General features: G+C 43.6%; 1 protein-coding gene across 1 annotated transcript in view; it reads left to right on the top strand.

Moving 5' to 3' along the window:
• The window catches only part of KDM5B (lysine demethylase 5B), a 60,200-nt gene extending 39,736 nt beyond the window's left edge, over positions 1-20,464 (top strand). The window contains exons 18-27 of the mRNA XM_075521511.1: positions 2,915-3,029; positions 5,065-5,420; positions 6,612-6,750; positions 9,481-9,660; positions 10,555-10,713; positions 12,553-13,038; positions 15,374-15,485; positions 16,930-17,084; positions 17,640-17,966; positions 18,644-20,464. Coding sequence (XP_075377626.1) covers positions 2,915-3,029; positions 5,065-5,420; positions 6,612-6,750; positions 9,481-9,660; positions 10,555-10,713; positions 12,553-13,038; positions 15,374-15,485; positions 16,930-17,084; positions 17,640-17,966; positions 18,644-18,781 — 2,167 coding nt within the window. The 3' untranslated portion in view covers positions 18,782-20,464. The remainder of the gene's footprint in view (positions 1-2,914; positions 3,030-5,064; positions 5,421-6,611; positions 6,751-9,480; positions 9,661-10,554; positions 10,714-12,552; positions 13,039-15,373; positions 15,486-16,929; positions 17,085-17,639; positions 17,967-18,643) is intronic.
• The last annotated feature ends 5,423 nt before the right edge of the window (positions 20,465-25,887 follow it).

Below are 25,887 nucleotides of genomic sequence, written 5' to 3'. Positions count from 1 at the left end.
CAATCTTAATAGCATGAAGTACTTCAGGAAAAACTGTTTCTCTCTTTTCCCATCTGGACAACTTTCACCTGTCTCTGCTGCTTTGAACAACGTGGTGTTTGTCAGAGCAGTTGCTCTTTGTGCTGGTATAATTGCACATGTGTGGTTTCTGCATGTTGCCTGCCTCAGCAGGTATCTTGTAGCTCATCACTCCCTGTGTTCTTGCAGTACTTTAAAGGCTGACTTTGAAGGACTTTGGCAGCAAAATATTCAACTACTATTTAGACGTTATTTTTGTAGCTGCGATTTCCCTTCCTAGTCATCCTTGTGTAAGCCTTTGTAGCAAGGACTTGACAAAAATTCAACTTCACTGCTTGCAAACACAAGAGGATGAAGCCTCTGTCACAGCAACGTAAAAATATTACAACAGGAGATTAAAAATTCAGCAGTCCAACAGACATGACTTCTTCCAGATAGATAGTTTCCAACCCAGAGATTCATGGCATTGTTATCGAAGGATTTATCCTAATCTCTTCCTTCATTTACTGTTGAGCCATCTCTTCTCATTCTGGCATTCCCAGTCCATGTGTTCTTCCATCCTCGGTATTTGCTCAGGCTTCCTGATGATGATGTTGGAGCAGCCGCTAGGCCCTTTCCAGCTGTTCTGTTCTAGACGAGCTCCTCCAAGAGTCTTTCCTGCTCTGAACACGTACCTGACTTTGCTTGGCCTGGAAAGAGGAGGGAGCAATTTTTATCTTCATCTCCTTGACTAGGTCTGTTCTTTTGTCACCGTGATAGTGTATCGGCCTTTCTCACAGCTGTACTCGCCAGCTCCTTCAGCATTACACACTGTGATGAATAATCCTCCCAGTGCTGCACTACAAGGATCAAGGCAGTGCTTGGATTGCATTTCTCGTTTGCTCCAAAGTGTTTTTAGCCCTTCTCTCACCATTTCTCCTTTGAGCTCTTTGTGGCGTATTTCTGGGAAAAGTCCAGTTGCATGTCTTCATAATTAGAGTTTTAAAACCCCATGTTATTTGATGGAATTTTTTTTTTCTTAAAAGATTGAAGGGGGGAGTGCTCATAACCTATGTAGGAAGATAAAAAGAAGGGAATAATCTGCTTAAAATCTTAATATATGTTATATCAAATACAGTTTCATCTATGTGAAGTTCACATACCTGCAGGATGTTGGGCAGCCTTCATCACACCGACTGCCGTGTATTGGTTATGAAGGATTGTGGATTCTGCCTAAAGCTTGTTTCATGCTTTTGACAAACTTTCCTTTATGGACTGAGCATTTTGTTCTGATCCTCAGTTTGGAAGAGTCATGCAGTAGACTTGACTCGACTGGAAAGGTTAGCCCTGTTAATCATGGTAGTCAGTGATACTCAAGGATTTCCTCCTGTGTAGTATACACAACAGTTCCTGGAGAGAGAAGACCAAGGTAGATGATAAATCTTCTCTGCGAGCAAATCCTGTGGCTCTCGCTCACTATCTTTTCTGTAGTTCCTGAAGAAATGCAGATGGGCTGTACTTCCCTGTTTCCTTTGGTTCTTACGGCGATGGGTGATGAAGCAGTCCTAACAGATGCTGTTTGGAAGATTGTTCTGTGAAGAGCTGTCTGTGTCGGGCCAAAGGACAGCGTAGCTCTCGTTCCTCTCTGGCACTAGCCTGTGGGTGATACTGGAAGGGAAGGGTGCGGCAGCAGGGCAGCTACAAAGGGATGTTCTCACTATCCACCCTCTTCCTTCTCCAGGCCTCGTGGTACCTCTTCTGCTTCTTAGAGTCTTCAAGAGTTTACAGACCTTGTGCTTAGAGATCTTTGTGCTTAATAACCCTGGATGGACATGGGCTTTTCTTCTGTAAATGCTGCTTCCCCACCCCCGCCCCCCGGCTCCTGCAATTTCTGGTTATCAAAAACATCTTGTGACAGTCAGTTTTGCAGTTTAGATATGTATATATGTGTGTGTGCATATGTATATATATGTAAATCCTTATTTATTTTAAAACTTGTGCCTTTTCCTGGAAGATACTGCAGAACTTCCACAAAAAAATAGTAAAACATTGTAGACCATAAGCCAGCCTGTGTTGTACCTGAGACCTTGAATTAATTTTATCATTCAGCTTACTATGGATTTTGGAACTCTCAATGTGATCTTGCATATCCTTTAAAAAATTGGCATTTTAAACATAGAATGGTAAATTAAAATTTATTTTATAGTGTTCACATTCCACTCATGCTGGCGTATCCTGCTGGGGTGTTGTTTTCCTCTTTTGTTTAAATGACATATTGTGGATTAAATTGGAGCCAGCATTGCAAGAGATTTCTTTCCTTTTCTGTTCAGGGTTCTCAGACCTAGTTAATATTGGCTTGAGTTTAGAGAGGTTTTTAATATTAGCCAATTTGTTAACACTTATAAGCCACTCATTTGATAAAAAGCTTTTAGATAAAAATGAAAATGATGATTTCAGCGTAAAGAGGATTTTTCAGAAGTGCCTACACGACCTGTGAATATAAAACCCATTCAAAATTGGGATTTGTTCTCTTTTGGTATGGGCATGGGGAGAGCTTACTACAATAGCTATTGCAACATAACTGAATAGTTTATCCACAATTGCTTTGTGTTCTGGAAAAAAGCCTAATTTTATTCCATAATAACCAGTGCTCTTCCAAGGCTGAGTAGTTGTTCCAGAATACTATTTAATATGAAAGGGTATTTTCAACAATAGCTTATTCTGCTATAGCTAACTGAAGTTTTCCCATGTATGTAAGCCCTAGGCTGCTTGGATGCTTTTGAATATTCTGTTGTTTGTGAGTGAAGTTTGACTTACAAGAAATGGTAAACAGATTTTTGAGAAGTTGTTAGATTTTTTTTTTAATTTTTTTTTTTTTTAGTGGCATCCAACAAAGTTGAGTTGTGTGTAATTGCAGGTACCGCTCTGGAGGAGGGAAGTGTCAAAATCAGCTGACTGTGAATGAGCTCCGGTTGTTCGTGAGGCAGCTGTATGCTCTGCCCTGTGTCCTCAGTCAGACACCATTACTGAAGGTACTTTGGAAAATTCTAGGGCAAGGAACATGAGCATTTGTCATAGCGATGTATTTGCACTGCATTAATCTCCTATCGTACTGTTTGCTCCAAGACTAAATACCTTTAAACTGGCAGGCCTGGGCAACTTGTGCACATGAGTTGCTTAAGAATGGAGCTCTCTGACCTGCTGGTGTTGATTGTCAGTAGATTTTTATATTGCATAGGAGAATCAAAATGCTGATGTTGTACCAAGTAAGGCAAAAGAAGCAGCAGCATGACCTGGGTAGCTGCAGATTAAAAGTTCGAGGTCAGTTAACTAGTCTCCTCTTAAGAGTGAAGCCAGGTTTATCTGAGAATATTCAAAACTCCGTAATGCTCTGAGTGACAGTCCTCCCATTCACATCGCTTCCCTTCTTTGTTAATCCAGCATCGGCTTTCTCATAGTCTTGTAATTAGATACCTCCTCGTGCTATCCACCCATGTTCCAGGAAACAACACAGATAACCCAAAGCTACCAGCCTGGGCTCCTACCGAAATACTTGTTCTAGCAGCGTCCCTGCTGCTGACGGTGAGTCAGATCACTCTGTCTCCCACGACCAGCAGCTAGTGCTGATTGTTTGCTCACCAGGTGATCAACCCTCAGACAAGTTGAAAGTAATTCAAGGTTTGGTTTCAGAATTTGCCAAAATGTTGCATATCACACTGAGGGATAATAAAAAAAAAAAAACATAAATTCTGGGCAGCTGCCAGTTCCTGTCTTAAAGGAGAATGGCTTTGCACATTTGTGACTCTCAGAATGAGGAGATGCAGTGGCCAGCTCCTGAGCCATCTCTTAAGTGTCCACACAAGGCTGAGGGACCAGACAGTGTCATGTAACTCTGAATTGGAATAGGCCAGTTCAACCCAGCTTTGAGTATTGCTTTTGAAGCTTTATCAGGTCTGGAATGTGATGAATCAGATTTTATGTAATCCTATTTACAGTTATTTGTTTATAGCATTGTAACTCTGAAGTTATTTAACTATTTAAAAAGCAGAAGTTTAGAAATGCCAGACATGCAAACAGTTCTTCTCCATCTGGCATTCTTGAACAGGGAAATATCAAACACATATGGTCAGGGTATTCTTTTATATCAGTCTCAACAATCCTCAATTATATGTAGTCATGCAAATTAGGCTGTTAATACAAATGACCAACAGTTACTGGAAATCGGTTCACGATTTAATATACCTCTAAAAAGGCTTTATTTCCATTATGGGTGGGATTGCCTACCCTGGCAAACAACCTCATTGGCAAAATACCAAGATGTCAGCTGTGAAGGAAGAACTTACTGCTGGAATAGCATTTCAGCCAGTACTAGAAGCATTGGGCAGGATGGCTAGATACAGAATAATTCCACCCTTCGCAGTGGGATTACCCTGGCTAACTGTCCATTATCCTGGGTGAAGTGCAAACAGCCACAGACGTACCTTTTGGGGGTAATTAGCTGTTGAACATATGGAGAGGGAGAAGGTGTTGCACTGCATGATAGAGCAAAATGCCCATGGCTTACTGGGACTGTGTGTTCAGCTCAAAAAGCTTAACAACACAGCAGAAATGAACCCCAGAAGCTCCGTGCCCTTCCCACCTTTCTTCAAAGCCTTCTTGATCTTAACCTTGCTGTTCTTTAGCCTTCTTAATCATTCCAGAACAAAACCAGAAAACAGCACTGATGGAACACTTAAAATTTCCCTGTAGATCCTTTCTATTCTTCTGAGACCTCTTTTTGACACCTGTCTCTTAGTTCAAAGGAGTTTGGAGTGGAATTCCCTTGTTCTATGATCCTCAAGCTGGTGGACACGTTATGTATGAGGAGATGCTGATATATGCACTATGCGTTGAAGATACACTATCTAAGCGTTCCAAACGTTATGATAATTTGCCGCGCATGTTGCGTGCATTGCAATGTGGTGTTTGCCAGGAGGCTTGCACTTAAAATGTTTAAGCTTGCACTTAAATGTTTGAGATTTGGCAGTGGGTTTTCTTCTGATTTATTGTTGCATTTGTATATTTCAGGATCTTCTTGATCGTGTGGAAGCTTTTCAACAGCAAAGCCAAAAACTTCTTTCTGTAGAAATGCCCAGTGCCGCAGAACTTCAGGAGCTGTTGGATGTCAGCTTTGACTTCGATGTTGATCTGCCCCAACTGGCTGAACTGCGGATACGTCTGGAACAGGCACGCTGGCTCGAGGACGTGCAACTGGCTTCCTCAGACCAAAACTCTCTTACTCTAGATGATATGAGACGTCTTATAGACTCAGGTGTTGGACTTGCTCCCTACCCAGCGGTTGAGAAAGCAATGGCGAAGCTGCAGGAGCTCCTTACTGTATCTGAACACTGGGATGACAAAGCCAGAAATCTGATAAAGGCCAGGTAGAAGCTAAATCCTAGAGTTGCATTTTGTAGTTCCGTGAGCTGTTTACGATGGAAATAGTCGGCCTTACTTCTGAAGGGGCTCCCTTTTGTCCATCCAGTTCACAACACGAAGGCAAAACTTGTGCCATCCAGAAGGCAAGGGGATGGAGAAGTGGAATGAGCGACTGAGTGATTTTAAACATTGGTGTTGGCTTGCAGTGTTTGTGGTACTCCACTATCGTTGTGCAAGTTCTCCTTTTGCCACAAGGCAGGGTTTTCAGACACCTCTTCCTTCCACCTGTTCCTTCCTTCCTACCTTCTTCCCTCCCCCAGCATCAGACTGGAGGATGCATGTCCAGATGGAGCTTAGATATATACCACCAACTGGTAAAATTTTATTATATGGACTATTTCTAACATTGAGGAGATTTTTTCCAGATCAGTTGGTGCAGGGGAGAAGGAAATAAGCCAAATACATCCGTACTGAGAAAAATTTTCTTGCTTATTTCTTGCTTAAACCTTCTGATTTACAAAGTAAAATGGGGGAGAGCACAGTCCACTTAAAGTTTAGAAAGGTGGCACAAACTTGTATGCAAGGTTTCTTCCCTTAGGATTCCTGGTTTTTAAAATTTTTTTATTTTTTAAATTTTTCCTCCAGCCTCATAATTATGAAAGCATTTGAGCGTTTCTTACTCGTTAGTAACCACAGTATTTTAAAATGATAACTGCATAGAGCACAAAAGTGGAATAAGCTTGGTTTTACCCTCCAAAATAGAGATGTAGTTGAGTTTATACTTTTCTAAAATGTCAGAAGCGCATTGTGAAATACAGAAAAGCCATCTCCACTTTTTTTAACCTTCTAGTGTGGAATCTCTTAGTTGGTACTGTTTTGAGGTTCAAGGAGGATCCGAGGGTCTGTCATATGAAAGTTAATGAATGTTAAATATCACTTAAGCCCAAATGTGTGAATATTGAAAAAACAGACAACAGATTCCTTAATATTTTTAGCATTTCTAGTAGGAGTCTATAGCAAGCAAATTTCTAAAAGCATACCTGCATTACTAATGCCCTGGTTGAACAGTACGCATCTCTAGGACTGGACATAATGTCACTATTTGGTGTAACCCTTTGGTTTTACTAAGCCAAATGAGTAGAAGAGCCCCAATTGTATTGCAGTGTTCTACATTCTGAGATGTTTTGTTTGCATAGACCACGGCAGTCACTGAGCAGTCTTGTAGCAGCAGTGAAAGAAATAGAGGAGATCCCAGCCTATCTCCCAAATGGTGTCGCACTGAAAGACGCGGTACAGAAGGCCAAAGACTGGCTGCAGGAAGTGGAAGCTCTGCAGGTGCGTAAACTGCGCTCTTGGCTTCTTGGTGGGTGATGGTACCTGCTGGCAGGTTAAGAGCCTCGCTCTGCACTCTGTTGTGTGCACTTGCTGCTTCAGCATCCCACCCAATTAATGCTTAATCTATAACGTCTGTTGCCTTATACATGGTGCGGTTATGGTCTGATGAGTGCTATTGTTTTTACCTCTGTTTCTGGACCTGATTTGTATTCCTTCACCGCTGCAATAAAATCTATGCAGGAGCTGTTGACAAAAATCTAAAGTTAAAAAGATATTATACTATGGAGCTGTACCTTAAGCTAAATTTTACTCAGTCACTAATAACAATGATCATATTACTGGGTAATCATATTTTTGTGTACTGTTCTGCAGAGGAAAGAAAAATACTGTCTTAAATATACTGTCTTACAGTACCATACAGTACTGCTGTACAGTAGTATTCTTATGAAGATCACTTTCTTGTTAAATAAGCTTAAACATTTTGCATGCTAGTGGAAGTCATTCTGTGAAGACGCTCCAACCATTGTCCTAACTTAAAGGAATGTGTCTTATTTTCAGAGAGTGCTTTTGTAACATCCGCAAGCTAAAGAACAGCTATGCTGTAAAAGATGATCATCATCTTACTGCACTCCTGTAACGCAGGAGCGCAGGAAGAGTATGGAGCAGGTGACACAGTCAAAGTTCTGCTTGCTGACTCTTGAATAAACAAATCCCTAAAGTGTTTAAGGCACCAGCAATATCTTTTCACAGCCTTCATTTGCTTGGCTAAACAAATCATTTTCCTCTAGCATCTTCTAAAAAAAACCCCAAGATTTCCTGATCCAGGAGTATTCCTGATCAGACAAGTGTCCCGTCCTCGTATTTTCTCCAGTGCACCTTTCTGGAGTGTGCCCATGGACTGTACTGCAGGTAACATCTCACCAAGATCTGATGATACAAGGATATCAATACTTTACTGGTCATGGAATCGCCTCTTCTGAGGCCCCATAGAATTCACTTGCTGTTTCCACAGCTGTATCGTTAGTGGTATTTCAGACACCCTGTGACTGAGAGGTGTTCCCTCGTTTGTTAACCACTAAGTATGGCCAGTCTCAAGGGTGTTTCTTGTTCTGTTCCACTATGGTTGGCCTTTGATTTCATGGATTAAAATACTTGTAATTTTGGTAGTAGTTGTGTTGGAATACTGAGGTGGAAGTTACTTGGTTTCCTCTTCTTCCTTCCCTTTTCTCTTCATCCTCTTCTATTTTTTGAGGCTCCTTCCAGCTTTGTGTGATTTCTATTTCCATGCTCACACTCTGAAACAAGTCTTCAACTGAGCAAAAAGGTGATGGCAGAGATTGAAAACCTTCTAAACAAAAAGATCTATACAGGTTTTCACCTTGGCTTCTAGCACTTCCCACTTGAATCTTTTTTTTTTTTTTTTTTTTAACCTTTCAGACCATTTTATTTGTGGACCCAGTTTCCTTTCCTGTGTTTTTAGGTTCTTTGCTTCTTTTCCAGTTCAATGGCAGCTTAACTCTCCCCACTTCTCACTTCCCGCTTCCCCTCTCCTGTTAGCACGATTGCTCGGGCAGCCAGACACGGTGCCAGTTCAAGCCCAAGTGAGTAACTGTAGCCTGGACCGACTCTGTGAAGCGGTTCATGGCTCAGCCTCGCAAGTACTCGTGCGAGGGCTCCGTGGGGTGGCACAGATCAGGAAAGGGTAGCACTGGGATAGCCCTGATTTCATATCTTGATATAAGTTGCCAAACATTTTCTTAAATCTTCGTTTGTCCTCATGTTTTTTCCGTAAAGTGAACTCTGATCTGACATACTAGTATTTTCAGGCCTATCTGAACTAAATTCTTTTGAGTCGATAAGCTTTTATAAAAAAATTAGTTGTCCTGGGCTTTAAAATTTTGAAGGAACAAAGTTCATGTAATACTATTTTTTGAGGGCTATGTTGAGAGAACTTAAGTGAATTGTTCTTTGGCGTTTGCTAATTTCTTGTTTTGGATTCTGACGTTCTGCCTACTGAATATGGAAGAATGTGTCTGTATGTGCCAAGAATTTTTGCTTTAGTTCTGCAAAGATTTTAGTAAATGCCTGCAGTTGTCGTGACTTGCAGGAAGTTCTTGGTGTCAGTGCTTTGAGGTTTGCTGCTAAGAGATGTTGGGATTGTTCTGGATGAATAGTTCTTGAGTCCCACATCACTGCCTGTTCTAGAAATTACCTTTCGGTGCTGCTTTACTGCTGGACCTCTTGTAACTGGGTTGCCTTAGGCATAGGCTGCTAAGTGAAGGAACAGAGCTGGCTTTCAAATGGCACATTGGATACTTGAGATGGTTCCCTGCTCTTGGCGTGCCGGGGACTGGGTTAGACTTGCCCTCTGGGTCTATTTTAAAATTATTTTGATTTTCTGCTGTGAATGCAGATTGTTAGATTGGGAGTCTGCTTATATTGTTGGCAGTGTCTCTCTCTCTCTTTTTTTTTTTTTTTTTAAACTGTCATTTGCTAAGTGTATTCCCCACCCCTCCCCCCCAAGTGCTTTATTAGTTTTGCCTGTGTACTTAATGACTACAGCATGAGAAGCACAAATGTTGGAATAAAGCTGTGGAAGTGACTGAAGTGTCTAAGCAGTAAATTCTTTTTTACAAGCTCTACCTTCAGTTAACCTGAATGACTTGCTGTGATTCACGGAAGTGGTATGTCTTATCTACATCAAGCATTTTGTAATTTATAATCTGACAGGTTGGAGGACGTGTGCCTGTACTGGACACACTAGTGGAACTTGTCACAAGAGGTCGATCTATCCCGGTGCATCTGGACTACCTGCTGAGGCTGGAGTCCCTGGTGTCAGAAGTTCAAGCGTGGAAGGAGTGTGCAGCTAACACGTTTCTGTGCGAGAACTCCCCTTATTCTCTTCTGGAGGTAAGAGATCACAGCTCTGGAGAAGACCACCATTCATACCACAGCAAAAGCACATCTGAGTTACAGTATTAACTCATGAAATAGCAGTAAATATTAAGTATATTTGCAGAATTGTTTTAGGATTATATTACTCATTTTAACATAATTTTTATTAGACTGACCTGTGCTTTTAATGATAATTTTAAACTTTTAAAACGCTGAAGATTTAGCTATACTTTCTCTGTTCTTTTTAATAAGTGGCTAATGAGAGCATGCTGTGCCATAGGCTGACATTTGCAATATGAATACGGGAATGTTGACATATTTGTGGCACTGAATTTACTTCAGTGCGTCAGGCTGCAGCCGCTGGAGTGCAGGTTCATTCCCGCTTCACCCACCTCAGTGTGGTGACAGCCAGACCTTACGGTTGGGCTGCGGCAAGGGTGAGGCCGTAGCCGCTTTAGCTGGCTACGGCCCCTCTTAATTTGTTGTGGCATGTCTGTCAACGCCTGCAGCTCTTGAGCAATCCGCACTCTCGGCCTACGCTGAGCCCCTCCTACCCCCAGCCCTCCTCTCTCTGTTAGGGCAGACGGGAATGCAGTGCAGCCCCTGGAATCCTCTGGTGTTTTCCAGGGCTCTCAGCTTAAATCATATGGAGGCTGTTTAGTGCATCAGCTGTCTCTATACCAGCAGTGTAGATGAAACACAGAGGTGTTTGCAGTCTGTCCGTTTCATAAAACTGAATTTTTAACCTTCCAGCTCTCCCCATTTTCCAGATAACCTCATCCTAGTCCCCCAAATCTTTGATGGAAGAAACTGCAGGAATCCCTGTTCTAACCAGTCATAGGTGTCTGTGTCAGGGCAGGATGAATGCATTTAAAATGTTGCAGACAATACTGCTTTTCTGTCCACCAGGTGTTATGTCCCCGGTGTGATATTGGAATGCTGAATCTGAAGAGAAAGCAGAAGAAGTTGAAGGAGCCAGTGCCAAGTGGAAAGAAGAAAAGCACTAAGCTAGAGACTCTGAGTGACTTAGAAAGAGCTCTCTCTGAGAGCAAAGATACTGCATCTGCGGTATGTGGTTTAAGATTTTTTCGAACTGGAGTTTCTTCTAAGTTCTTTGAATCTTTGTTTATGTTTGCCTCGTGCAGGAGTGTTAATCTTCCACTCTTTTCTGCTTGCTGTGCTGTTCTGCAGAAGGACTTCTAGGACTGTGCTTTTCTGTGCTTGCTTCAGACTTCCCAAAATTGCTTTTAGTGGAAAAAATGTGTCTTGTCGTTGTGCATAAAGTAGCCTTACAGTTTGCCAGGCAATGCCCGTAGCCTAACAAAGTATAGGAAAATAAAAAATTGAGAGCTATTTTCCCCTACCATACCACAACCTTATTAAAGATAGGATAGGGGTTTCCCACGTCTGATCCTTTCAAAGAACATAATAACCCAACACCATTTATAATTAAAACAAACACCATAAATACTTAAAGAAAACCTCATCCATTGTGAAGTCAGTAAAACACTAGTTGTGGATGGAGCAGCTTAGTCACTGGTGGTAAAGGGCTTCATCCCAGAAGACCTATTTCAGAGCCTCCACCATGGTCCGGTTAAACAATGTCCCACCAGTAATGAGGAGCGGTTGACTGACTTGGTAGGGTTTGAATGTAATTGTCCCTTTAGGTATGGGACATGTAAGTTTTAACCTGTGGCAGCTACTTGAAACCTGTACACTCAGTGCTTTGGTTCTGGCCTCCCTTGTCTGGAAATCTGGACTTACAGACTGTGTCCCTATGAGTGCTGTAAGGAGAAGAGACTGGGTCCTTTGAATTGCACACCCTTCTCCTCTTTGACTAGATAATCTCTCGTTAACGGTTGGGATATTGAAAGAGAGGGATACTCACATGCACTGCACCCAGGAAAATGCATTCATTTAGTGTGGCAGGTTTTGCTTCTGACACGAAGGGAACAAGAATCTTTTGATAGTGGAGGTTTGGATACTTTCACAGGCCAACGCTGTAGCTGCAGTGCTCAGCCCCCGTGTGTACGTAATGTAGCGTACTGTGCCCAAGTCCCGTATCTGCCCGTGCTGGACACAGTTGTCTAATTTTTGCATAGCTGATTTTTCTCTAGTCATCACATTTCAAAGCCATGATGTGCAAAATAACTCTTTTGTATATCTTTAGAAACCCTCCTCTATACATTTATTTTTATATACATAATAAAATGCATAGAATTTATTAGTTGCAGCTGCTACTAATAGCCTTTATGAAGCTGAAATATATTGCTATCTTTAATAGCAGCTAATGCTAAAGATTCCTGAAAATAAAGGATCATGAGCAGCTATAGAAGGGGCAAACACCACACTCAGGAGTACACCTGAATTTCACTTAATGTTTACAAAGCCCAGAGCGAGTACATAGGTCAGGGTACGGCCCCATGCACTTGGCAGTGTGTGCAAGGTGCAGTTCTATTTCTGAAAACTGCCCAGGTACGTTTTACAATTATACAGAGTCAGACTACATATTTGAGAGACGTGCATAGAGAAGTACCTGCAAGCCAAATCTGCGCTTGTTTCAAAATTTAAGCTGCTTTAATTAAGGTAATGTTTTTATAGTACAAAACATGAAGGATTTGGAACAGAGAGGAAAGGAGTTAGGAGTTATTTTTTGCAAAGGAATAGGCTTTGTATCTCTGGGCCTGATGAGGAAAAGGAAGGAAACCAAAGTCGTATCGCTGCGCATCCTCGTAACTGCTTCACCTCAAACATTCAAAGCCTTGAAGGCGTTCAGGGGTGAGGAGCTGCTTAACGATCTGAAATACTTGCTGGCATATGGAAGAGTGTGATTGTGCAGAGGTCACTCTGTTTCTAATGAGTAATGTTCCTTTCAAGATTACATCCCTTTCTTGAACTCCCTTTTAGATGGCTACGCTTGGGGAAGCCCGACTGAAGGAGATGGAAGCGTTGCGTTCTCTGCGAGCAGCAAACGAAGTGAAGGTGCTGTCTAGTGAAGAGGACGCAGAACTGAAAGTCTGTCTGTGCCAGAAGGAGCCGGCTGCTCCCATGATACAGTGTGAACTCTGCAGAGGGTTCTTCCATACCGGCTGTGTTTCGGTGCCCAATATTTTGCAGGGACCTCGTGTGTGGCTCTGTCCACACTGTCATCGATCAGAAAAGCCACCTTTAGAAAAGATCTTACCGTTGCTGGCCTCCTTGCAGCGTATCCGTGTGAGGCTTCCTGAAGGGGATGCCTTACGGTATATGATCGAGAGAACTGTGAACTGGCAGCACAGAGCACAACAAATGTTATATTCAGGGAATCTAAAACTTATACAAGACAAAGTTGGCTCAGGATTATTGTACAACAGATGGCAAGCCACAGCAGGCCAATTGCCAGAGACAAACAAGGTGAGGCTGAGCTGCTTCTGGGTTTCCTGGCGATGGGTGGTGTGTGGTCAGCAAGAACAGTCTGTAACACCTCTCTGGGCTTTGGGTTCGTGGTATCTGCGTAGAAATACTGGCAAGGCAGATTGTTTATGTCTTGCTTTACAGATATAAGGAGTTTGCGTTCTGCCTTGACAGTTAGCCAGGATGTGTGTGTCCTCCAGCAGCAACTTCATGTTCTCCTTCTGCTGGAGTCCTGGGAAGAATTACCCCTAAAGGGCCCATTTTCCTTCTCCTCCCAGCTTCTGCGCTCTAATGTGACACTGTTAACGACGGAGTTGCTGAAGCTATTGTTTCTAGAGTGCTTAGTATTTAGTTAGTCTTTATATTCTGTTCTTACAAGTATTCAATATAGTTTTGAGTCTTGAGAATTACTAACAGAGGCACCAACTGTGTTACCAGCTTAGCTCTCAGATGAGGTTGTTTTCAACAGGGTATCTTCATCCGTTACTGCTCCTTCTTGTCCTTAGCACTTACTAGTGATAGTAACTCCCAAGCTGAATATTCTGCTAATACTACTGAGTTAAGCTACAGCAACTGTTTCAGGTGTGGTCAGAGGGAGTTTCAGACTTCTCCAGTGAAGGCCTTTCGGCAAAAAGCCCAGGGAAAGTGGGGAAATGGGTTAAGTAGTTTTAGTTTTCCTGAGATACAAATGCAGAAAAAGTCTGAAATACAAGGTCTGTGCAGCATAAAGAACATAAAACATCCCAAAATCAAATGCACTCTGTTGCTTTTACTTTTTGATTGAAACACCTTAGCTCTGCTAGTCCAACCCTGTTACAGTTAGTCTGTGTGTTTGTGTTTTTTCGCTCAGTTACGTTAAAACATAAAATGTGCCATGTATGCTTGAAGAGGTATTGTAGCTGCTTCTCTGGTAACTCAGCTATACCAAGTTGCTTGTGTTGACCAAATTTTTCAAATAGGCAAGGCTAGTTTTAGAAATTAAAACTATGTTTAGGCATCTCAGAGAATTTTTCTAATAATTTAGATTTAAAAGTATCTTTTTACTAGACCAACCAGTGTAGTTGAAAAAAACTGGGCAAGACTTTGGGCACACAAGTTGATGTTTGGGCCAGAAATGGAAACAGTAAGCTTAGTTTTATTAGCACAGTTTTATTAGCTCTGTGTGGTACCGTGAGGTTCCTCCGACCTGAAAGCAGTCTAACCATTTTTGTGTGGTCTGGAGCTCAAGTCAGTGAACCTCCTAAATCAAGGTGACTGTAGCAGGACTAGTTCAGGTCCTTGTGACTGCAGTTCCCAAATCAGAAGTCCCTGGGAAGCTCCATGGAAGAGCATCTGACCGTGTGCGTCAGCTTAGGACCCTCGCTGTGCCTGAGCTAAGGAGCCTTCCTGGAGCCAGTGGTGCTGGGCAGGTCAGAGGTGGCCTCCAGAGCCATCTTGGCACAGGCGCTGAGCAAAAACTTTGGTCTTGATGGGTTTGAGGTGGTTTTTCAGTGATCTGTGTCTCAGCATTGTTCTCCTGTCCTGTAAGAATTTTATTTTCCCTGTTATCTGGGGTAATCCAACATTCTCATTCCCCCAGAGAAGCTCATACCACGGGAGCTGGGCTTCTTTGGCACTGGCCAAAGTGAAGAATGTGGAGCATTTGGATGAGTTTGAAAAATTCACTTGAAAAACAGCTGTGAGAATTGATGAGAGCCAGATTTTGAGAGAGGCCCAGGCGCCTGAATTGGTGAGGTAGACGGTGTTTTGGAAGGCATCTGGTGAGGTGACTTTCTGACACTCGTGAGTCCAAAACTGACACTTGCTGGCTTGCATAAGTGGCCTTTGCATAAGTAAGCACACGTTTTGCCATTGGCCTGTCTTTTGTGCGTGCTGACGTAAGAAGTGCTTCAAAGCAGTTTGGTGTCTCCTTGGATCAAGGCAGTGAGAAATCACTTCTTTATTGTGCACAAAAGGAGAAAACTGTAATATTTACCCAGAGTCAATTCTAGAGGTGAAGCCCTTGCTTCCATAAATCAGGGATTATCCCTACAGTGGCTCTGCCTGTGCTTTCTGTTCCACAGGCTCATTCTCCTCTGGTAGAGCATGCTGCTGCATGCGCTAGGGCTAGTTTCTGATCTCTGTGGAAATGATAATTCTGGCAATAAAGTTGCTTTTGCCTATTTCCAGGTGTAGGATGAAGGATTTGGGTGTATTAGATTGAACAGTTTGTAGGACTACAAGATGTAAGCAATTGTAAGAGAAACAAGTTTTGATTCTATTGCGGTTATTTGACACTTCAAAAATATGTGTTTAGTGAAAATACCTATGCATTATGTTTTGTTTTGTTTTCTAGGTTTCCCAGACAATTGGAGCTATGTCATTCTCCATGCCTCATGACTGGGATAACAGAACCATATATTTACATTCTCCATTTTCTACAGGACAGCACTGCATCCCACTTCATGGTTTGTAATCTTCACTTTGATTTTATCTTCCCCCTTCTTCCCCCCCCCCCCCCGTGTTTGGTGGAGATGAGAGGGTGTCCTAGCCAACAGGAGATGGCTAAGGCAGGGAGGCACATGACTGTGCAGCGCGTCTGGTTGGTTGCTTCTCCATTCCCTCAGCAGCTTTGGAACTTAATGTCCAGCTTTGGCAGAGGGGTAGATTTCTCAATTATACAAATTTCCCACACGTAATGAAAAGGTGTGGCACGGTAGGAGAGGAGGTATCAGCCAAGAGCTGGCCCCTTCCCACGTGCACAGCAGGCAGTGGGCTGTGGCCTGCCAAATGGGCTGCAGGAGGGGAAATGGATGGGAGAGGAGAGGGGAGGGGGGAGACCTTTGAGATGGGGGCGGGGGGGAGACCAGGCAGGAGCTGGATGGGAACAACGTAGGGAAGTAGTTCCGGAGACCACAGGGTGCTTAATCCATAGGACGCGAGTCCATGTAAGTTTTGCTGCAGCACAACTGTGTCAGAGTCGCAGAGACTTGAGAGTTTTCTTAGCTGCTGTGGCTGCTGCTGTGCTCCAGGTCACTTGGCGCAGGTTCTGCATGCTTCCGAGCTCAGACTTTGTGTTTATCGGACTGACACAGACATGCTATAAACTGCATCATTTTATGACTGTAGAAGAAGCTATTAATCATTTCTTTCCTCCTGATGCATAATGCTCCAGGGACACAGGTCTAACCTTATCTTCATGTTTTCAAGTCAGTGCAGCTTAGTCCATCCTAATTCTACACACGACACTTACTTCAGTTTAAGGTTACAGTTAAAATCAAACAAGGCAGTCCTTTCTACAACCAGGTTTAGCTGTCAGGCCGTGTTTGAGTTGTACTGAATGCTATGTTAAAAATCTGTTATTTACACGATGATTTTGACTTCCCCTAGCTGACACCATTTCAGAAGCCCAATGCAAGTTTGGTAAGGTCGATAGCAGCAGTAGGTGGTGACTGTACAGCAGGACTGTGCTGTGCGAGGCTCATCCTCTCAGCTTTTTTTCCTCTCCTCTCTTGGCTTCGCTTCTGGATTTCACTCAGTTTGTTCATCTTACCCACTTGTTACGTAGTGAGGGGATCATCACGCTTCTTGCAGCTTCAGAAGCAGGAGAAATTGGCAAGAATGATGGCAATTGCTTATCTTTGATCCAGCAAGAAGCACAAGCCTGGAGGGGTACTGAGCCACAGTGCAGTAACTTCTGTGCAAGCCTTTATCTTTCTTTTTAACCCCGCTGTTAAAAATGAGCAGTGCAGAGGGAACAGATAGGAGTTAATTCATATAGTTGCAGATTTTAAAAAGTCTTTCACAGTTTTTTTTACATGCTACCAGAGAAGAATTTTCATTATCTGTGCAGTTCTCCTCAGTGCTGACACTGAAGAATTCCTTTTCTCCTCTCTCCGTCTTTCATAATAGTCATTAGCACAGAGCTGGACGAGCTGATGATGGAAGCCCAGCTGCTACAGGTTTCTCTGCCTGAAATACAGGAGCTGTACCAGATCCTATTCACAAAGCAAAGCCCTGTTTTGCAAACAGAGCAGAGGTCATCCGTTGGACCGACAAATGAAAAGGCAAGTGTCTGACAACAGCAACGAGATTAGGGTCACTTTGGAGTAGAGGCTCTGCCTGAATCCATAAGCTTAACAAAGAGGTTTGTGTGTGTGTCTGTACTTCCATGAAAATATATTTTCCTTGTTCAAAAGGGGTCAAGAAGTTGATAACGAATTTATTACAAACTATTGAATATAATTTGTGGCCTAAAGCATTTTTGCAATTTGAATCTGGTTTTTATGGTCACTCTCTGTATTTTAAATACGTTTATCCTAATTTGCCTCTTGTCCTGTGTTTAAGAGGCTTTGCGAGAGAGCTGCCTCTGAAGCAGTGGATTCAGAGGCAGGAAATGAGAATTTTTTTTTCTGTAAATTCTGTCACTGGAGTGTGACCCAGTGACAGAATTTTGCCCAGGATACTTTGCTCCCCTTACAGCATCCCGCTTCTGTTGAGAAGGCAGCACTGTCAAACACTGCACTTTTACTTAAGCCTATTCCTAAAAGCAGGGTAGGTAATAACAGGGTAATGAGTGTTAGTTGCATATTTACCATTTTGCCAAAATGTCTTTCCAATAGAATGAGTGCTGCCGAGGAAAAAAGGATGGAATTAGTTACATGGAGAGAAAACTAAAGCGGCGTTTTGAGAGAGAGAGCTTCTATGATGAGAAGAGAGCAAGAGTAAAAAAAATGAGAACACCCAAAAAGAAGAAACTGAAACTGAATCACTCAAAGGATCTCTGCACTAACAAACTGGAGAGAGAGCGGGAGCGTCTCTTTGAGATGCAGCGTTCCAGTGAAAGCCACTTGCTTCCCTCGGACATGTCATTCTCTGAGCAGGAGGACTCTGAGGATGAAGATGCCATCTGCCCTGCTGTGAATTGTCTCCAGCCTGAGGGAGATGAGGTCAGTAGAGGCAGACCCGCTGTGGTGTACTGAATGCTGGGATCTAGGACATTCAGCTGCCCTGAAACTGTCTGACTACAGCAGTACTGCGTACAAAGAGAGCATGAGGCACGTGGTAACCCAGAGAGTGTCTGCCACTGCTGGGACACCTTTAGTAATGATCCTTCCTCCAAGAGCAGCCGTGCAGCTGGGACTGGGGAAGGCAGGTGGACATCAAAACATCTGCATGGACTCGGAAGGAGGAGGTGGGGCTGTGCAGACACTGTATTCGTCTGTGCGCTTGAAGTAAGGGTGTAAATAGACTTTGTGGATTGCAGCCTTTCTGTGGATGGGGGCAGTGCCTTGGAGCTCTGCATGGGCCCATCCATACTGGAAAATGGAGCAGAGGGACATCCCCAGGTGCCTGGGAGGGCCGTGGTGAAGTTGCCATCCATAATTTTGCTCTAGGTGGGAAAGCAACAGGAGGGATAAGGGCCGTGTGCCCTCCTGTCAGCTTCAGAGGAGCTGGGCTGCAGAAGTCCAGAGAACAGTGAGCATAGGTTGAATATCCAGCACTAGCCAGTTGTAGAATGGGACATTTCACCCTCATTTAAATAGATTAAGTGCCCCAAAATGACTAATGAATGCTGTGTGTGCTTGGTCCTTCTCTGAATACCAGTATGTCTGTTCTTCGTTAGGTGGATTGGGTCCAGTGCGACGGCAGCTGCAACCAGTGGTTCCACCAGGTGTGTGTGGGCATCTCTCCAGAAATGGCAGAGAAGGAGGACTACATCTGCGTCAGCTGCACTGGGAAGGACTCTCAATATCGGAAGTAAAACTCCCCGTAAACCATTCAGGACTTGAGTAAAGAAGGTTATCAGAGTTTTCCAATAAAGCCACAGGGGCTGGTTTAAGAACCAGATTGCAAATGGTGCTACTTCTATCCTTATGGGATCATTTTCCAGAACTCAAAACAATTTTTGACACTTTTGTATTTTCCCTTGATCTGTTTGTGGTTGTTGAGGTTTGAGATGCTGACTGTTTAGCAGGGGTTTCCACCAATTTGGAAGGCATTTGAAACATGCACCTTTTATTGTACAGCATTAAATTACCTCTCTGGGATTTACCGGCATATTTAATTCAGCTTGGTTTAGGTGCAAAAAAACCTGCACCATGAATTTTCCAATAAATCCTCTTTTGAGGAAATCCCTGTTTACTCTGTTAACTCTTTGGAGACTTTAGTTTTTTTCCACTTTGTTTTTCGTAGACTAGGTTTATTTATCTGAGCAATAACTTCTATGTCTGGTTTCAGTGACTGGAATGACAATTCTGAGCAGCGTGTTGCTTCTAGCATTGGTTGATGTACAGAAAGCAAATGTTAGATCCTAGTGTCACTGATGGCCCAGTGATGTAGAAGACAGGAGAAAAAAAAAAGGTCTGTAAAGTAATTGCCACAGCTGTATTTTGGCTTTCTACTTTTTTGGGTAGCTTGTATCAAATGTTGCAGTTTATATTGTGGAATAAACCCCTGGTTATGTTCTAAAATTAAATGTTGGTGTTTTTAGAGAGCTTGAAATGCAGTTTCATTTCCCTCTGGATCGATGCTGATTGTATCAATGGGTTCTCTTATTCAAGAGAAATCCATCTTTAGAAAAAGATGACCATGATATTTTCTTACCTTACTCATATATTCAGCTTTGGAAGGAGAAGGCAGATCACAATCTTACTCAAAAAAACCCAAAACAAACCTTTTTCAAGTCTTTTGCAGAGCTTTTCCAAAACTGAAATTACTTACAGGTTGAGTGACTAAAGGGTCGAAACCACGATTTGGGACTTGGCAGGGGCAGGAATGGGGAGTTCGCGCAGGAGGCAAAGGTGTGGGGCAGCCCCTTCTGCCAGCCTGTCCAGCTGGCTTCGGAAGGAGGGGCTTTCCCTGCAGCGTGCGGTGTAGCTGGCTGAGCGGAGCACAGAGCTCTGCCTGGCAGATGCCTTTCAGCTGCTTCTGCTTGCATTTAGCCTGAAAACCTGAGGAATGAGGACATTTCTGGACTGGTTATGTTCTGTTGAAGGCTGTTTAGCCTGGGAGGTACGAGGGGGCAGTGCAGGTGATGGCATAGTGGTGCTGCCTCAGAGGGGACTAGACCTCTGAGGAGGAGATGTTGTTTATTTAAGCCCGCCAGGCACTCCACGTGGGGCTACACCCGAAATCCTTTGGAGAGCAATTGCTAATGCAAAATAGAGTTGTTGCTCCTTTGGAAACAGCCTGGTGACAGCGATATGGCTCTGTGGCCTGCCAGAGGTGGAACTTCTGGAGCCCTGGAAGATGAGAGGTCCTGATCATTGTATCAGAGAGAGCGCTCTTCCTGCAGCATCCTGTATCACCAAAAAAGTGGCGGTATTGGTATTCCCCCCGTTCATCGTCAAGAGGAATTTGCTGGTGAATTCTTCCCTGCTGGTTTTAGAGCTTTTCCCATGGGCAGAAGCACGCAGAGTCACTGGGCGCAGGGCAAAGCCTTCGAGCCGTGCGTGGCTGATAGTGACGTGGTGGATCTCTGTGTGGAATCAGAACTCTGCAGGAATTAGATTTCCCAGGGGTTTGGGTTTGTTTTTTTTCTGAACACTGAGTATGCAGTTTAGTGTCATGTTGTTTTTTAACTGTTAGAGAATCTTCATCCTAGTGATTTGTCTAAAATGGTTGGGGCCGGGGGGGGGGGGGGGGGAGCGCTTACAACCTGACCACACATGTTCGTTAAATGTGTATATGCTTCCATAGTATGACTTTTTTATTTACTGTAATTACCAAAAGGATGTTTTGTGATTTTTTTTGTTTGTTTGTTTATTATTTTTTGGTTGGAAGAAGTCTTTGTGCAATGTTAAGATAACAGTCCAAGCTGTGGAAAAAAACTGATCTGTAATAACTTCCTTTTAAAGGGGGCAGACGAACAAACTTGAAATAGAAAGAGCTTGCACAGTGTTTTGATGTAGCTGAAAACATTACAGAAGTTTCTCGCACAGTATCCCTTTTATTTTTTTGTCCATTGAAGAAATGGCTGTTTACCAAAAAGTGCTAGAGGAAATATGGTGCAATGCAGTTTAGCATGATGATTCAGTATAGGACCAAGGGAAAGTTGTAATTTTGTGGACTGCAGGGGCCAGAGGAGACCTTTGTGGTCCTGACGACAAAATTTATCATCAGGATTAACGAATGCAGTAGAATTAGAGCATGATGTTTTGGAAATTACCACATCTTTGCTTGAAAATTTTCCAGAAATGGAAAACCCAGTCCCTGGGTGACCTATGCCTACAGTACGGGATGTCAGCTTAAGGATTAGCATTTTATTTCCTGCTGGAATTGTGACCTCAGGAACGGGTGGCTGGAGGTTGCTGCGGAGGTGGTGGTTCCTGCTGCGCCACGGGGCCATGCCTGTTAGATGTCATCCCCATGTGGATAGTTCACACTGGATTAGGCCGGGTTTTGACTTTGTCAAGCTAAATAAGCAAGAGGTTTGTTGTTTGCTTCAGGGCGGGCTCTTCTGTGAGCATCCCCTGCACATTCCTCATCAGGGAAGATGAGGAGGGCAGAACAGGCTCAGCAGCAGGGTCTGTTAGGATCAGCTGTCCCTTTCACCCCTCTTCTTGTCCGTCCTAGATTTCCAGAGGATAAACCAAAACAAGCAAAAAAAAGTCCTTCCCATGCCATTCTGCTGCTTTTTTTTTAAATTTTTTTTTAGAGTGAAGCAAACAAGTACCTCAATGTCCCTAAATTGCTCAGATCCTCATTCTTTATTTAATAAGAATAGTTTATGGCCTCTACATTAGTTTAATAATAAAATAGAACAAAAATCAAATTAGTTCCCTACCTGTGGATTTGAGGCTGAAAAATCTGATTTTATTTCAAGCCTGCCTGTACCGTCTGGCAGAGGTTGGGATCGTATCTGTTGTGCCACCTTTAATCTGCTTGACGTGCGCTTTCTCGTGCCACATGAGGAGCATCAGAACAGACTAGTACATGCCCAGCTGCATTGGTTGTGGTCACATACAGCACCAATAAGATAATTGATTTGAAGGAGAGGCAAGTGTTTGGTTCCATGTATTTCTGGTCTTAAACTGAAGCCCACAGTGCTGAGGCTGTTGGTTTGCATTTCCAGGACCTAGTTGCAAAGTTCCTAAATTGTTTGAATTGGGCTTTCCAGCACTCTGACCCCCATCAGCCTCTGAGAGAAGAACTGTCTGCAGGGCAGCCCCTGGGCCCTGGCTTTCCATTTCGGAAGCAAATGTAGCATTAAAAGGCTTCGTGACTCCAGCACACATCGGGGATGCCTTGAGTCCAGAGTTGCTGAGAGCTGTGGAACCCAAGGCAGAAGGTAGGCAGCTTTGGAGGAAGACTGGAAACAATGGTAACCAGATTGGTCGCTGTGTGCTCTGATCCACAGTGGTGGCTGCATATCCGTGTGGATCTGCAGCCTTGGATCTCTGCAGAACGCTTCTTCTGAAGGTGGCAGAAGAGATTTTAGGCAGTTGTGTCAGCACTTGCTAAATGAAGGTATTGGAAGTGGTGCTGGTTTTCTTCACACTCTTATACAACCTAATGTGCCATCCATTTTCTCTACTCGCACCCTGATAATGCATACGTAGGATTTGTTTTCCACAGGCAGAAGCTGCTGCTGGAATTGCACGATTGGTGTGATCGGTGGTCAGCCCAACCGGCCACCAGCAAAGACAAAAATGTCTGGAACAAAGTACATTGGGAGAAAAGAGCCTGCCAAGGATTTGGTATAGACTTCTTGTCTCAAACAGTAAAGTAATCCAGTCCTTCCCTTCCCCAGCACCTTCTGGGTGGTGGTCTATGCTGAGACCTCTTCTTTGGGGTGAGAAGACAAGAAAGGCATGCTGTTCAGGGGTTACAATGAGTTCCAGATACAGAAAAGGATGTAATTTCTTAGGGACAACACATCAGTCCCTAATATTTTGTATACAGCTGAAATACAGAATTGATCCAGGGAGGGGGAATGTTCCCTTCCCAGCTGTGGAGGCGTGTGTTTACATATTAAATGGCACCAACAGGGGAAAATCAGAATTGAAAATGTTTTTGTGCATCATGGGACTTCAGCAGTCATTTGTTAGCCTGACACAAGGATGGGGATGGGGGGTGTCTAATACTGACTAAATACATATATATTCAAGTAAACAATGCAATAACAAACACAGTTAATTTTATGGCTTGACACAGAAGCTTTTGTGTTACAGCTGACGGTGATGCGTGGCGGATTGTTTAAGCATTACCGCACTTCAGGGAAAAGGGAGTTACAGCGAGGGACTTAAGCTGTAGGCCAGATCCCTGCCAGGGCAGACAACAGATCAACAAAGACAAGAGCAACGATGAGTGTTTTGGCTGCTGTATCTGCAGTAGGAGATGTGTTTGTAGGACATCACTACATGTGTCACACAGGATTTGGGAAGGGAAGGTCTCCAGAATACACACAGAGGCAGCAGCTACCTGGAAGCAACATTAAGGAGCTGAGATGACTCTTCTATGAGTCTAGAAATGAACGTGTTTTTCCAAGAGAAGGGTTGAGGTACAGCCTTGAAAAAGCTTTATCCTTTCTTCAGAAGTGAACAAGATGCATATTGAGAGTTCTCCTCTAGGACATAAACGTGTCAGTCTCTGAGGGCAACAGCCCTGCACCAAGAAGAGCATCAATAAAAATAAAAGCTATGTCTGGAAGAGGAGATAAAGCAGTCACACTAGATTAATAGTACTGCAGGTTCAACACTCAGCTTCCATTCGAGACAGACAAAATGGTATCAGTAGGTTCCAATAAAAAGATCTTGGGTAGAAGGAACAAATATTTTATGAAAAAAATAAAAGCACGTGTGATGATGTGATATGCTGCTGGGTCCAAAATTCCAAGTGCTGAGAGGAAGGTTTGCTGAAAGGTGGTTAAAAGAAATAGTGACATGCCCTAAATTAAAAGAGGTGCAGCTTCCTGAAGGTACCTTTATGTACCTCAGTTTTTCAAGTTCTGAAATGTTTGTTAATCCTACTACTTACAGTAATGTTTTTAAAGGTACTTGTCTGTTTAATCACAATACTGGGCCAGATTTTATGTGTGTGTGTGCTCACCCTGAAATCTGTGTGAGCTGGGCATCTAAAAATGTATAAATATTTCATAAAAAGTAGTAAAACCAGTAGCTCCCTGTCTACAGAGCACACAATTCACTCAAAGAGTCTCTATCACCCAGGGTTTGTTGAGGACAAAACCAATGTTGGAGAGTATTTGTCGGGTGTTTGGGCTGCTTTGGTGTCTGTTGGGCTTTTGGGGTTTCATGTTCTTGTTAGTGCCTGGAGTTAAATTTGAACCAAGTCGGGGACAGGTCAGGTGTGTACCAGGTAATGGCCCTGGCTAATGCCTTGTAATTCAGGCTGATGCTGCGCCTGTTCCTTGTGCTGGCTCTGATTTCTCTTGGAGGATTTTTGCTGGTTACGGCAGTCCCATGTCAGCTGCACACCTTTTCTGCGGGGTCGTCTTTGGCACAGGTCTGCAGGGGGGCTCAAGGGCTCGTGTGCCTTGCCAGTGAGCTGAAACATCACAGGAGGAAACAAGGGGTTCATCATAAAATATCTTTTCATGCAAAGAATGTAATCTTTTTGTGGTGACTGAACTTCCTTCTCTAAAGCATGTCAAAAGAAAAGATGAATGTCAGAACCCACTCAGCTTTGAGGCAAAATGTATGGTATTTGAAAGGCGAGCTGCAAGTTTGCTGGCTTTGCAGAAAGCATCTATGTAGAAAACGTGTGAAAAGATGGTGCAGTGTACAAAAGAGGTGGGAATTCCAAACTGAAAAAGCCAGGAAGATTCAAATAAATGTAACTTCTACAAATATGGAAGGACGAGTTGGAGCATTCAGAGCAGTTATACAGTCACTTGAGTAAAAAGGAGGATTATGGGCTAGACAAGCATTGCTCTGGGATACCCCTCCTCTACCTAAACGGCATCCTCATTTTCTGCAAAGTGTTAGTAAGCGCAGAGGAAACAGTTCCAATTGTTCAGAAGGGACAAAAATGATCACAAATACTTGCATAGATGTGCCGGTTCTGATGTTAGCCAGCCAGCACAGGCTGCCAGCGGAAAGTCTGGTGTGATAGTCGTGGGCCTGTCCCACTGATTTTGGTGCAGTAGGAATTCACTTAATGTTTTCCACTAAGCCAAAATACTAGGGCAGTGCAAAGATGAGCAGATGACCCTGGGCTAGCAGAAGTTACACCCTGTATAAATACGTATTTGTTCCTCCAGCAGACAGAGCATTTTGGATTTGGAAGAACAAGAGAGAAAAATAATATTTATTCACCTTGTAGAGAACTCCCTCTGGCAATGACCAGGGCAGCCCCGAAGGACGGGGGACCGTGCACACCCTGGCTGTGCTGTAAGTGCCAAGGCCCAGTCTCTGCCTCCGGGTGTGAGCGGCATGGCTGAAGTCTGCTATTCTCCCCTCTCCCCACAAAAATACCAACCTAAACTGGTTGTGCCCGTGCCGCTGATTGGGAACGACTGCTGTCCCCAGCCTGCCTGCCACTACCAGGGAGAGCATGGCTTAGCTGGGGATATGGGGCGTGCTGGGCACTGCCTGAGCCCGTGCCCTGGTCCTGTTCAGTTTAGGGGGAAAGATGGGGTCCATCACCCCAACTTCCCTAACTTTTGCAGAAGAAAATCTAACTTCATGGTGTGGGGGATGTTTTTATAACTAAGTGTTGTGGTGGATTGATTTCACCTAACTGCAGCTGTCCAGACAGCATCTAGCGTAAGCACAGAAGAGCTTCTGGAGAGCAGTTCAGGTCACCTCCACTGCCTGCCTGTTTCGGGTGTGAAGTCACCCTCTGAAGAGCTGTTGCTGCCTGGGCAGGGCTGGGGCGGTCACAGGAAGGGCTGTGCTGAAGGAAGGA

Source organism: Mycteria americana, chromosome 20, assembly GCF_035582795.1.
Source record: "Mycteria americana isolate JAX WOST 10 ecotype Jacksonville Zoo and Gardens chromosome 20, USCA_MyAme_1.0, whole genome shotgun sequence".
NCBI classification, from domain to species: Eukaryota; Metazoa; Chordata; class Aves; order Ciconiiformes; family Ciconiidae; genus Mycteria; species Mycteria americana.
Note: the sequence above shows the minus strand (reverse complement) of the source record. Positions and strands in the feature narration are given on the sequence as shown.